General features: G+C 42.9%; 1 protein-coding gene across 1 annotated transcript in view; it reads left to right on the top strand.

Annotated features, from left to right (window-relative positions):
• XXYLT1 (xyloside xylosyltransferase 1) overlaps positions 1-15,696 on the top strand; it is a 165,106-nt gene that overhangs the window by 21,531 nt on the left and 127,879 nt on the right. The window contains exon 2 of the mRNA XM_075571121.1: positions 816-963. Within this exon, the coding sequence (XP_075427236.1) occupies positions 816-963 (148 nt within the window). The remainder of the gene's footprint in view (positions 1-815; positions 964-15,696) is intronic.

The following is a 15,696-nucleotide window of genomic DNA, read 5'->3' as shown; positions in this document are numbered from 1 at the left end:
TTTATCTTTTACATACTCCGGCTGTGAATAGTCTGCGCTCCCTCACCTGGAAAAACAGCCAGTACTGCAGACACCTAGGAACAGTCTCAAGAGGGTTTTTGAGGTGCTTTTCAATTATAATCACAATTTTCACAATACACTAATTGGTGGAGGTTATATATTATATATTGTTTCACGTTGTATATATACATTTAATTCATTATTGTGTTATAATTGATCACTTGATTCACGTTTATTTATTTCACATTTTTCACTTAATTTTGGCACTTGCATTAATTATTTGACCATTTATTCAGTCTCCCAAAAGCGCCCGGTTACACTTTTCAAATCATTTAGTCTGGCACCTGGTGACGTGTCTGATTTATGGTCCGGCCATACAGTATGTACAGTACTAAGCAGTAGCATTCATTTTGTTTAAGTAAATGCGGCTGCTGTTATATAGCTACTGATACTCCGTTTTGGAAAACAGCATTTATGTCAACGTCCACTTTCAGTAAATATATTTTAATGGTCTTTCCTGTGACTGATCTTCCTTAGCACTCAAGTGAGCGTGTAATCTGGATTTTTGATAGTGGCATAAATTATTTCTAATTATTCCACAGAAAATATAAATTTAATGACCAAAGAATTGGGTGAGTAAAATGTGAGTCCCAGTGAAGCGTGGAGCTGTGTACCTGTGAGACTGCCCTGCTCTCCCGTGCTCTCCCGGGTCTGTGGGATAATTCCACCTCAGGTTATTACTGTAAAACCTGCGTGTTGGCACATTTGTTAGGGACGTGGATCTCTCTCTCACATCCGGTGCTGTCTGCTTACAGGTCATATTCCACGATGTGAATGCTCTGACGGAGAAGCTCTTTCCCATAGTAGAAGCTATGCAGAAACACTTCAGCGCTGGGACTGGCACCTATTATAGCGACTCCATCTTTTTCCTGTCTGTGGCTCTGCACCGGATATTGCCAAAAGGTAATGCACACTATACTTGGAGCTAAAGCACTTTCACAGTTACTGAACCTCATTGCTTCCCCAGGGGTCTTTAGCACATGACATATTTACAAATTATACTTGGGATAATAAACCAAACTATGCCAAGCATGCAAACATCACAGAATATCCAATGCACATGGGCTTCTACCTGTGTGAGGAAAGGGTGCGGACATCACAGAATATCCAATGCACATGGGCTTCTACCTGTGTGAGGAAAGGGTGCAAACATCACAGAATATCCAATGCACATGGGCTTCTACCTGTGTGAGGAAAGGGTGCAAACATCACAGAATATCCAATGCACATGGGCTTCTACCTGTGTGAGGAAAGGGTGCGGACATCACAGAATATCCAATGCACATGGGCTTCTACCTGTGTGAGGAAAGGGTGCAAACATCACAGAATATCCAATGCACATGGGCTTCTACCTGTGTGAGGAAAGGGTGCAAACATCACAGAATATCCAATGCACATGGGCTTCTACCTGTGTGAGGAAAGGGTGCAAACATCACAGAATATCCAATGCACATGCGCTTCTACCTGTGTGAGGAAAGGGTGCGGACATCACAGAATATCCAATGCACATGCGCTTCTACCTGTGTGAGGAAAGGGTGCGGACATCACAGAATATCCAATGCACATGGGCTTCTACCTGTGTGAGGAAAGGGTGCAAACATCACAGAATATCCAATGCACATGGGCTTCTACCTGTGTGAGGAAAGGGTGCAAACATCACAGAATATCCAATGCACATGGGCTTCTACCTGTGTGAGGAAAGGGTGCAAACATCACAGAATATCCAATGCACATGGGCTTCTACCTGTGTGAGGAAAGGGTGCGGACATCATTGCTAAGTTACAGGGTTACCATGAACGAGGCTAACTATTGTTAACCCTTGTGCTGCCAGAGGAGATCATCTGACAACTTACTGTTTCACTATGAAAAAAAGATTTTTTTTAAAGTTAAATGTATTTTAAAATATAAAACTACTTCAAGATTTCACCCCCAAAATTTTTTTGTGTACACAAACACACTAGCTGTAATTGCATTAAGGCTTCTGTTAATCTTATTACAATTATATCTGATCTTGAAACAACATGCTCCGATCTTGTTCCTACAGTAGTGCCAAAAGAAGGAATGTTTAATTTCTCCTGATAAACTGTATTTAATATATTGTTGTCAATAGCATATTAATATCACTGGCTTTATTAGCCAGTTTCATTACCAATAATGGAGTAGTGACATACTTTGAGATATACAGTGTATTTTAGACAATTAAAATTAGTAATATACACTTACATGGATAAAAACTTTATTGATCCTGATCACGATCGTGACTTCTATGGTGAGGCAACAGTGGGGATGAAGGATATCGCCTGAGGAAGAATACTTTTGTATTCGAAACGCGTCGCGAAGGGTGTTGCTGGCTTGTTTCCCATACAGCCAGTCTTCACACAAGTGCTTTTTTCCACAAATCACGATCTAAGACTGAAAACGGGCAGGCATCTTCGAGACTACTATTGGGGGCCTTATCCGCCGCGCATGCGCGTCACGCAGGCCATCACGCTGACAACCGTGTGGAGCTGAAAACGCAGCATAGCCAGAGACACAGTCCCAGCGCGCGGGGCTTGTTTGCAGAGACGGAAATCATCCCCCTTCATCCCCACTGTTGCCTCACCATAGAAGTCACGATCGTGATCAGGATCAATAAAGTTTTTATCCATGTAAGTGTATATTACTAATTTTAATTGTCTAAAATACACTGTATATCTCAATCTTGGTGCGCTTTTGTGTTTTTCTTTTTCTTGGAACTGGGTATCGCTGTTGGAGTTCTCTGCAGAGATCCACATTGGAGGTGGGGGAAGACACCTTCAACATCAAGAGCTGCAAAAGATTAGAGAGGAACTACTATTCCAATTTCTTAAAGAGCAAGAGCGCGGACTGGACACTCTTTCTATAGTGACATGCTTTCCCCTGCCTTCCCTTCTAGGGGACCAATCGGGAGAAAGGGGAGGAGAGTAGGGGGATTCTTGCCCATGCAAGGTGTGACATCATGGAAAAGGGGGGAGCTAGAGGAAGCCACTACATACTACCACCAAATTCTCATTTAAACGCCTCCTCGTGAATGCACAAAGGATTCTGGGTATAAGTGTGCAAATTAGGCACGTGCGTTTTTTCCTTAATTCCCCAATACGGGGTTGGAGAATGAATGGGTTAATAGTTTGGACTTTGTGAACTCGTGTGCGGCGTGTCAGTACGTGGCTTTTTAATATAGTATGTTTCCAGAAGCTGTCCCTGGGGCCTCTGTGTTAGAATAAGCAGATGTGACCTGTGCTTCGCAGACTCTAACGGTTTCATTGGTGCCATTCTATTTTTCTGCACGTCTTTCTAAACTTAGAAGCTACTGAGATATTTATAGTACATAATTATAAGGCAGTTTTTAATAGCACCCCAAGGACGTGATTTTGCTTTCACAGCCTAACAAGAAAGTTACTTGGCAACGCATATAAATACATGTCAAATAGCATGTCTCATGCTTATATAAAATATACAGGCATACCCCGCATTAACGTACGCAATGGGACCGGAGCATGTATGTAAAGCGAAAATGTACTTATAGTGAAGCACTACCTTTTCCCCACTTATCGATGCATTTACAGTACTGCAATCGTCATATACGTGCATTACTGATGTAAATAACGCATGTGTAACAGGCTCTATAGTCTCCCTGCTTGTGCACAGCTTCCGTACATGTAGGGAGCCGGTATTGCTGTTCAGGACGTGCTGACAGGCCCATGCGCGAGCTGCCGTTTGCCTATTGGGCGATATGTACTTACTCGCGAGTGTACTTAAAGTGAGTGTCCTTAAACCGGGGTATGCCTGTACACCATGGGGGGGGGGGGGAGAAGCCCTGAAAGAACAATTTTATGTTTTATTTACATCTACCAAAATGTAAACAAAGAAGCTCAGAAAGCTGTGGTTTCCAATTTATTTTAATTCAGCCTTCCCGGAAGGATTTGTTTTGGCCCTTGGATCCGCCATTTTGTATTCGGTGAAAAAAAAAAAAAGATCATCAAAGTTTGGAAGTCCGGTTCCCCAAAAATCTGAGAATAAGCCTTCTGTTGGTGGCACTGGGTTATGTGTCGACGGAGCCCCTTCTAACCACTGTGTATATCTGAGTGTGTGCTCAGTAAAGCGCTCCGTTTAAATACTCTGCCCCCCGCCCCCCTCTCTCAGGTTGGGTAACACTGTCTTAACCCTTTTGGGATAATAGGTATAGAAAAAAGGTGCATGACTCCTTGTTTGAAACCTTGGGTGCTCGCCATGCGCCGATCGGCGCAGTCCGTCGTAACATAACTTAATGTCTTGACAAAGGTCCGTGGTTAGAACCGAAACGTCGATCTGATTTCACTTTAAATAAATTCAATATTAGTCCTCTGCGCTTTTTCCTGCTCACAATGTTTTACTAACCCTTTCAGTGCCAGAGAGGCCTGCGACGCTGTACTGCCAATAACCTGCTTGGAGATTTGAGGACAAGGTCACTGCAAATGCAAGGAACAGCACCAATAATACAGGCTGCAGAATGGTTCCATTGCTTTATTCTATTGAGATAGAACGGTGTCTGTTCTGCATAGATAGATTATTATTTTTAGATTGATATTCTGTGTAGAGAACAATGCCTGTAAGAGATGCACACGGGGCTGCAGGTGACTGTCCTTATTGTCTCTGCCCTTGGTCAGACAGTGAGCTGTCTCCATTGTTATACTGATTTTATATTAACACAGTAAAATAGAAGTAGATGAAAGGCTGTACTCCTCTTATTTGGGGGTCTCACTTATTTTGTGCTCTGCACCCCAGAAAAACAGAATTCTGTTCGGGCTGAAGTTGTGTCCTGTGAGTGTACGTGTCCTGTACCACATGTCAGTTCCTTGGCCAAAAGTCTCCCTGTGTCTCAGGCGGTGTAACAATGTGAGTGATTACATGACCAGAGCGTATAGAATGTGAGTGATTACATGACCAGAACATATAGAATGTGAGTGATTACATGACCAGAGCGTATAGAATGTGAGTGATTACATGACCAGAGCGTATAGAATGTGAGTGATTACATGACCAGAGCGTATAGAATGTGAGTGATTACATGACCAGAACGTATAGAATGTGAGTGATTACATGACCAGAGCGTATAGAATGTGAGTGATAACATGACCAGAACATATAGAATGTGAGTCATTACATGACCAGAGCGTATAGAATGTGAGTGATTACATGACCAGAGCGTATAGAATGTGAGTGATTACATGACCAGAGCGTATAGAATGTGAGTGATTACATGTCCAGAACGTATAGAATGTGATTAATTACATAACCAGAACGTATAGAATGTGAGTGATTACATGACCAGAGCGTATAGAATGTGAGTGATTACATGACCAGAACGTATAGAATGTGAGTGATTACATGACCAGAGCGTATAGAATGTGAGTTATTACATGACCAGAGCATATAGAATGTGAGTGATTACATGACCAGAGCGTATAGAATGTGAGTGATTACATGACCAGAACGTATAGAATGTGAGTGATTACATGACCAGAGCGTATAGAATGTGAGTGATTACATGACCAGAACGTATAGAATGTGAGTGATTACATGACCAGAGCGTATAGAATGTGAGTGATTACATGACCAGAACGTATAGAATGTGATTAATTACATGACCAGAACGTATAGAATGTGAGTGATTACATGACCAGAACGTATAGAATGTGAGTGATTACATGACCAGAGCGTATAGAATGTGAGTGATTACATGACCAGAACGTATAGAATGTGAGTGATTACATGACCAGAACGTATAGAATGTGAGTGATTACATGACCAGAACGTATAGAATGTGAGTGATTACATGACCAGAGCGTATAGAATGTGAGTTATTACATGACCAGAGCGTATAGAATGTGAGTGATTACATGACCAGAACGTATAGAATGTGAGTGATTACATGACCAGAGCGTATAGAATGTGAGTTATTACATGACCAGAGCGTATAGAATGTGAGTTATTACATGACCAGAGCGTATAGAATGTGAGTGATAACATGACCAGAGCGTATAGAATGTGAGTGATTACATGACCAGAACGTATAGAATGTGAGTGATTGAAATGGAAAAAGGAGAACTTTTTTTAAACCGAAGTGTCTTTGTATGAGAAGTACAGAAATCGGCCTCAGCACTTTTACTTATGTAACACAGTTCCCCTCCCCCCCCCTCAATCGCAGATAGAGTGCATGTGAGGGGAATCTATATGTATTACCAGGAGTGGTGCTTTACCTGTCAGGTTCACAGGAGGCCTGAGCCTCCGCCAGTGAGAGCCTGGGGTGTATCCTCTGGAACAATACTCACAATGTACAGCGCCTCCACCTGTGTAGGAATCTAAGGGTAGAATGACCTTGACACAGGACCCACATACATTATCCAATACACCAATGGTATATATAAAGCAGTTTACTGCATATGCATAACAATATAACAATCACATCAGCAAGGGTGTCACTCTATAACACTAATGGCACAACTACCCGGTCACCTCACAGGGCTTTGTACCCCACACCTTCTTCCCACCCAACACTGTGTACCCCGAGTCCCAAGAGTCACACAAGAGACCCACAACCCCACCCTTAGGCGTGATCAGCGCCGTATTAGATAAGGTATACTGGTTGGTTCACATGTAGAGAGGGTGGTACCTGCCGGGTATGTCCACACCCGGACGTGCAGATGCTTGCTTGGAATCCCTTGCTCCAGGAGATGATCCAAGACGCCTCCGCCTCTTTCTCAAAGGTGGGTGGCTCCCGCATGGAGTGATCCACCTTTAGACAGTCTCTGCCTCTGCTACGGCAGAGGATAATTCACCTTCAATAACAGACCAGGATATCTACGCTTCCTGGCCAGCCCTCGCTTGTCTAGGTTCTACAGGACCCTGGTCCCTATCCTAAGGGGAGTCCCTGCAGCATCCACAAGCTGAGGTGAGTTGGGGTCTAGCTGGGCCTAAGGGGGATGTCTGGCCTAGTGCAGGAGCCACTTGCTTCCTGCACATACCATTCCCTGGTGTCAGGTGGCCTGTCTGCCCCTACGTACTCTGGGTTTTGTAGTTCCTGACAGACCTTCCTAGCATTAGGGCCGAGTGCGCGAACTGCGCATGTGTGATCTTGTAATGGCCGCCGCTGCTCTTCTCTGCGCAGTCGCAACCTTAGAGAATACCTCTGCTAAGGGTAATGGCCGCCGCAACTCCTGATACTTACTGCGCATGCGCCAACCCCAACATGGCCGCCGGGCACATTCTGCGCATGCGCAAGCTCCTGCAAGATGGCGACGCCCTGTCACTGATGGAGCCCCCGGCGACGCGATTGCCCTCGCAGCAGCCCCTACAAGAGCGAGGGTAAGGGAGGGAGAAAAGAGAAATCGGGGAGCCAGAGGGGACCTGGCTACACTTACAAATTCCCAAATACACATTTGTGATATCTGTACATTATTTGTCTTTGGGGCATACAGAGTCACCGACAGTGGGGAGAGCCGGGACAAATGTTCCGGGCCCTTCGACTCTGGGGGGCCCGGCCCACCTAGAGAGGAAGTTGGGCCTGGGACTAATGTCCACCAACATTCCTTCTGGGTCCAAGCTGTCTCCCAGGTACTCTGGGACCTCCTCCTGCTGAACCACCTTCAGCCCCTCCCCCTCCCCCTCACTGTGTGGAATGGGGCCTTTCCACACTGTGGAGAAAAAAGTATTTTTAAGTGTTACTATATATTTTGTCACATTGGATGTAGCATTGGGCTTTTCTGTCTTTTGTTGTGAACATTCACCATACACAGATGTAATATCCCTGGGAGACAGGCAGGGAGGGTTACATAAATAACGTATTCATCTCACGTATTTCCTTACATCCAATTCCCTCTAAAAAGAAATATTGTAACTTGTGTAAAAATGAGTCGGGTATCTGGCAATTATAGTTTAATCGTGTTACATAAAAGATGCTGCCATACAAATCATTAAAAGGGAAAAACAGCCTATATAACCGTTTATAAACAGTCTTGTCAAGTCTAACTGCAAAGTATTAGGTTATTGTGGAGACATTTGAATGGTTTAAAACATGTTAAATATACTTATACTTGTTTTGCTTTGTTTAAGAAAAAAAAAGTCTCAACCACTTACATTTCACCTATAGATGGGGTTACAGAGAGATGTACATTACATAATGCCATGCCACTTACATTTAACCTATAGATGGGGTTACAGAGAGATGTACATTACATAATGCCATGCCACTTACATTTAACCTATAGATGGGGTTACAGAGAGATGTACATTACATAATGCCATGCCACTTACATTTCACCTATAGATGGGGTTACAGAGAGATGTACATTACATAATGCCATGCCACTTACATTTAACCTATAGATGGGGTTACAGAGAGATGTACATTACATAATGCCATGCCACTTACATTTAACCTATAGATGGGGTTACAGAGAGATGTACATTACATAATACCATGCCACTTCCATTTAACCTATAGATGGGGTTACAGAGAGATGTACATTACATAATGCCATGCCACTTCCATTTCACCTATAGATGGGGTTACAGAGAGATGTACATTACATAATGCCATGCCACTTACATTTCACCTATAGATGGGGTTACAGAGAGATGTACATTACATAATGCCATGCCACTTACATTTAACCTATAGATGGGGTTACAGAGAGATGTACATTACATAATGCCATGCCACTTACATTTCACCTATAGATGGGGTTACAGAGAGATGTACATTACATAATGCCATGCCACTTACATTTAACCTATAGATGGGGTTACAGAGAGATGTACATTACATAATGCCATGCCACTTACATTTAACCTATAGATGGGGTTACAGAGAGATGTACATTACATAATGCCATGCCACTGCCATTTAACATATAGATGGGTTTACAGAGAGATGTAAATTACATAATGCCATGCCACCTACATTTCACCTATAGATGGGGTTACAGAGAGATGTACATTACATAATGCCATGCCGCTTACATTTCACCTATAGATGGGGTTACAGAGAGATGTACATTACATAATGCCATGCCACTTACATTTCACCTATAGATGGGGTTACAGAGAGATGTATATTACATAATGCCATGCCACCTACATTTCACCTATAGATGGGGTTACAGAGAGATGTACATTACATATTGCCATGCCACTTACATTTCACCCATAGATGGGGTTACAGAGAAATGTACATTACATAATGCCATCAGGCCACTTACATTTCACCTGTAGATGGGGTTACAGAGAGATGTACATTACATAATGCCATGCCACCTACATTTCACCCATAGATGGGGTTACAGAGAGATGTACATTACAGAATGCCATGCCACTTACATTTCACCTATAGATGGGGTTACAGAGAGATGTACATTACATAATGCCATGCCACTTACATTTCACCTATAGATGGGGTTACAGAGAGATGTACATTACATAATGCCATGCCACTTACATTTCACCTATAGATGGGGTTACAGAGAGATGTACATTACATAATGCCATGCCACTTACATTTCACCTATAGATGGGGTTACAGAGAGATGTACATTACATAATGCCATGCCACTTACATTTCACCTATAGATGGGGTTACAGAGAGATGTACATTACATAATGCCATCAGGCCACTTTGGTTCTAGGAGGGACTGTCCCTTTAATATTTATTTGAATCTAATGGATGCATTTAGTAAACAAATAAAATAAAAGCAGATCCGAGGATGTAGCTTACATACAGCATTGTATAAGGGCTGTTCTATACTGCGTGCGCCTGCTACACGTGCACGCGCGGCAGTTTTAGTTGGCTGAGGTCAGTCAGCCATTCTATAATGGTGCCGCGCGTGCGAGCACGGCAGGGAGCGTGGAACCAGCCGACAGGGGGGAAGATGAAGAAAATAAAGAATTTGCGCTGCTGCCGCCGCTGAAGTGTGTGTGTGTGTGTGTGTGTGTGTGTGTGTATGTACAATGTTAATAAACAATTTATTAAAGTATTTCTTTATTTCAAAACTTATTTAACACACACATACACACACACATATATACAGTACATACACATACATACACACACACACACACACACACACACACACACACACACACACACACATATATACAGTACATACACATACATACACACACACACACACACACACACACACATATATACAGTACATACACATACATACACACACACACATATATACAGTACATACACATACATACACATATACACACACACACACACACACACATATACAGTACATACACATACACATATACACACACACACACACACACACATACAGTACATACACATACATACACATATACACACACACACATATACAGTACATACACATACATACACATATACACACACACACACACACACACACACATATACAGTACATACACATACATACAGTACCTCACTCGCTCACAGCATTCACACAAAGCGTGCGGCACGTGCACGCGCGTTCGCACAGGCACGCGAGCGCATGGCCACACACACTATAAAACGGCCCTAAGCCATATCCTCTGCCAAGCCGGCCTAATGAGTTTGCATAATCTCCCACAGCATCTGGCTTTCTCTGTTTTACTTCACTTGAGCTAAATACATTATAGAATTAATCAGATGTAGATGTAAATATTTGTACCACATGTGTAAAGGCAAAAGGGTGTCCCCCATCTCAACAAGCAGTACGTGCAAAGGGGAAACGGTGCTGTGTATGTTTGACAATGAAACCTATTTCTCCTTTTATTTCAGAGATTCTAACCATTATGTAATAACTCCTTTTGTTACTAGATACTCTCCCTGGCTGTGTAATTACCGCTTGTACAATTGAATGTATAACTAGTGTGACACAGATAGCAAAATAATTTGCCCCTGGCAAATTCTACCCCTGCTACATTACTCTTTAAATATTTCCAATCGTTTGCTTAGTCATCAGGCTCGGGTCATTGAAATGACAGTGAGTAATCTGGACCTCCGCTGTGTCCAACAATAAAATAATGACGACAGTAAAGGTGAAATTCTCAGGCTTATCTTTTTCTGTTACACCCACTCTCCCTGTGTGTTACGTTGTGTGTGTGTTATATAACTGGGTGTAATCGGGCGGCAGTCAGTATCATGAGAAAATGCCACTTGTTCCTGTTTAATTCATCTTCATAAAATGTTAAAAATTGATGTTAAACAATGTGCAATAAATGATGTGTTTTCCTGCTCTTATCTTTTGATGACTTTGGTATACTTGTTGTTCCTCTTACACTGTCCAGTTTGTTTGTTTTATTGTTACTTTACACTTACTTAAGTTTTGCCTTTTTCACCTGATCGCATATCACATCATACAATTATCTAATAGCTTTCTATTTTGGAGCTTTTCTTCTGGTCCACTTGGGAGGAAGAACCAATAAACTGTGAGAATGAGAATTCTGGGACAAGAAATTGCAATCAAAGGCCCAGAGGTGTAAAGGTGGGCTAAAGCTTAGCACCCTCTTGTGGATCTGGGCCAAATACAGGCATAATAATAATAATAGCATGTTCTGGTATAGCGCGGCTAGTTTTACGCAGCGCTTTGCAGAGACATTTTGCAGGCACAGGCCCCTGCCCCGTGGAGCTTACAATCTGTTTTTGGTGCCTGAGGCACAGGGACATAAAGTGACTTGCCCAAGGTCACAAGGAGCTGACACCGGGAATTGAACCAGACTCCCCTTCAAGCTTCAAACTTTCAGTGCCAGTCAGTGTCGTTACTCACTGAGCCACTCCCTCTCATTAACCCCGCATTAACGTACGCAATGGGACCGGAGCATGTATGTAAAGCGAAAATGTACTTAAAGTGAAGCACTGCCTTTTTCCCACTTATCGATGCATGTACTGTTCTGCAATCATCATATACGTGCATAACTGATGTAAATAACGCATTTGTAACAGGCTCTATAATCTCCCCGCTTGCGCACAGCTTCGGTACAGGTAGGGAGCCGGTATTGCTGTTCAGGACGTGCTGAAAGGCGCATGCGCGAGCTGCCGTTTGCCTATTGGGCGATATGTCCTTACTCGCGAGTGTACTTAAAGCGAGTGTCCTTAAACCAGGGTATGCCTCTAGTCTCTCTGATGCAGTGACAGTTCTTAATACTAAAGTAGGTTTTAAGTCAGTAGATTTAGAGATTCCTTTTCTAGGTATGGCCAGATAGCTTAACTCGTTCCTTTTACAAGCACAACAAGTTCTTTGTCTTTTCTTCACTTTATTGGGGACAGCATAGACACACAAAGGCACTTGTAGATGATGGTGTAGTGAGAGAGAGCTTCTCTATAGTGAGGGTGCTTGATAGTAGGGAAAGGTAAAAAACGGTAATCCTTGCCAGGAGGTGAATAGCGTGAGATGTGCTTGCTCAGCCAGCGAGGGTAGGAAGGAAGTGTAAGGGAATCTGGGAAACAGGAATAGTCTCAGGATCAGACTAACTGTGAACAGACACGAGGGGGAATGGGAGGTTGCTAAGGAAACCAACACTGACTAGGGCTGTGTAAAGAACATAAGTATCAATAATGTTGCCTTTTAAACATGCAGCTAGCTGCTGGGAAAGGGGAAATTACAGGGAGCTGAACTAGAGACACATCCTGTGAGCTGCAAAGGGGCTCAGGAATTAGACAATCCTGTTCCAGGACCCTAGGGCAGTATTTGTACTTAACTGCTCTTTTATGTAATTCGTTTAACTCAAAGTTCATTTTGGGCAGAATTGCACCCTAATAAAAAAAATTATACTTGCATGTCTTTATTCAGTTTAAATTGATAGCAGTTTAATGAGAAAATAATATAAATCTTCAGAGATAATTACTGTCAGAACTTAATGTGTCTTTACCTTCAGCTGCTAAATGTAATGTTTCATAAAATAATTCTGTGTACAACGAGGGCACAGATGGTCGACATGACGGGGAGTTTACCTGTCTCATGGTCAAAGGGCCACAATAAGAGAACATTTCAAATTTATACCCGTATACCCAGACACAGAGCATAACTGTCAGTTTTTCTACATACTCTGTGTAGGGTTGCCAGGTGTTCGGTATTGAACCGGACTGTCCTGTATTTGGATAATCTGTCCAGTAAAAAATTAAAGGTACTGTAATACTGGACATGTATGTGTCCAGTATTTTCTCCCTGGACATAGTGACCTGACGCACCTTTCACCATTGAGTCCAGTATTTTTGGAGAAGCCACCTGGCGACCCTAACTCTGTGACCGTATATAGTGCGGAGTATAAATTGACGTCACTACACACTGACAGAGTATGTAGCAAGGGGATATATTCTTCTACTTAATTTTTCACTCGAGCTATGTAAACCAATGAGTTTGAGAGTCTTGTGTATTTCTGGATGACCTGCTAGTCGAGTATCGTGTCACTCAATGCTGCATGTGTCTTCTGGTCCCCTTGTATATAAAGCCTCCAGCTCCTGGGGAACATTCGGGATGTTTTTAAAACATATTTGTAATTCTTCTAATTTAGTGGACAATACCTTTAATGTAGTTTTCCAGGTAATAGGATCTATAGCTGCAATAAGGCATTAAGATTGTTCAAGTGGTTCAGGGCGGTACCCGTCGGCGGTGGGAAGATGGGACAAGGCATCAGCCCTCCCATGTTTAGTTCTCGGTTGGTACGATATAATATATTGAAAGTGTGCAATAATCAACATCCAACTAGCGTGTCTAGGACTAAGACATCTAGCTGATTTTAGAAACGTCAAGTTTTTATGACCCGTGATAACTTCTACAGGATGTGAAGGACCTTCCAGGTAGTGTCGCCAATGTAGGAACCCCTCCTTGATTGCTAAAAGTTATTTGTCGTATACGGAGTAGTTGAGTTCCATACCAATTAATTTTCGTGAATGGTATGCTATGGGATGTAGTATATTTTCTTTGTCGCCCTGTGACAAAATGGACCTTAGAGTGTTGTTTGAGGCGTCGATTTCCAGAACAAACCTTTTACATCACTCTGGTTGTATCAACACAGGAGATTAAACATGTAAAGATAACATTTTGTGAAAAATATACTTAATTTTGTAGGTCCATTTAAAGGGTACGCCCTTACAAGTGAGTTGTTTTAAAGCTGTTACCAGCTGAGAATATTCCAGTATAAACAGTTAATAGAAATTTGCAAAGAATCGTTGTAGCTCTGTGGCGTCTTGTATGGTGTGAATATTCCATTTGTCCATGGACACGCTGTTAAATTAAAATTAAATAAATAATGAAGACATTAATTAAAATTAAAATAATTATCAAATTAAAATTAAAATAATTAACAAATTAAAATTAAATAATTAATTGACATAAATTAAAATTAAATAAAAAAATGTAGGCAATAATTAATATTAAGACATTTTAAAAATGTGACATTCCTGACCTTGTATGTATATTACAATTTGCAAAATAGGGTCTCTTGCTCTCCTCGTGGCAGTCAATGATATCACTGCCATGCAGGGCCACAGACAGCTTTCCCGGGGCCCAGGACTAACATTTCCACCGGGGCCCCCTACCCACGTTTCGGCAGCCTTGCGAGAACCCGTCCTTCTCACACACCTCCTCACTCTCACCCCACCTCACACTCCCCAGTCACCCTTTCCTTCCCCCCCTCTCTCTTACACCCCCACCCCCATGTATTTTTCTCCCCTCCCCACACTCAACCTCCCTCTCCAATATACGTGCACACACAGTGACACACACACAGCCCCTTACCTACACACACAGCCCCTCCCCTCCTCATATCTCCCCCTCCGCTCTTCATATCTCCCCCTCCTCACCTCATATGTCCCCCTTCTCACCTCATATCCCCCCTCCCCACCTCATATCTCCTAAAATCTCCCCCATCCCTCCTCATGCCTGTAACCCTTTTTCCCCCACCCAATCTCACATAGGGTCTCCTAAGGGAAATACTGCTCTTGTTACATCGGTCTGGTTGGTGCATATCTGCTGGTAACAGGGAGCCCTGGGTCTCCCGCATGATGTCATAGGGGAATACCAGGACAGGCTTCTGGGGTTGTGCCCGAATTATACTTACAAGTGCAGCGCCTCCATCTTGTCCAGCCCCCAGTGGTATGGGGTGAAGTATCTGCAAAAGAACTTGTCCTTCTCCTCCCAATATACTTCACTCTCAGGCAGGAGGTATAGGTAAAATGCAGATGTCTTTATTGGTATTCCTCTTTAGCAGCAGTCTCAATCACAGCAGTTAGAAGGCTCTTCACCTTCAGGATGTCCCTGAACTCACTCCTGGCCAAGGGCACCAAGACTGGTTCTTGCTCTTCCCCTACCCCCTTTTAGGGTAGGAGGTATGGGGTTACCTCAAACTCCCCTAAGGGAGGGCCTCAAGCCTACCAGCTCCCTGGCAGCTTGGCACGGGTACCCTGTCTTTATCAAGGTAAAGACCAACTGACTAAATAGGAAGTTGCAACACATTAAGCAGCTCCAACAGGCACCACCCCTGTGTCTCTAATTGGACACAGAGCCTGATGACACTGCCTTCACTGACTCACTGTACTGCATGAAGTGGGGACAACCCATGATTGCTCCTGGCAACCTGCCCATACCCAGGTATTACAGCCAGGAGGAGTGC

The sequence above is a fragment of the Ascaphus truei genome, chromosome 14, assembly GCF_040206685.1.
Source record: "Ascaphus truei isolate aAscTru1 chromosome 14, aAscTru1.hap1, whole genome shotgun sequence".
NCBI classification, from domain to species: Eukaryota; Metazoa; Chordata; class Amphibia; order Anura; family Ascaphidae; genus Ascaphus; species Ascaphus truei.
Note: the sequence above shows the minus strand (reverse complement) of the source record. Positions and strands in the feature narration are given on the sequence as shown.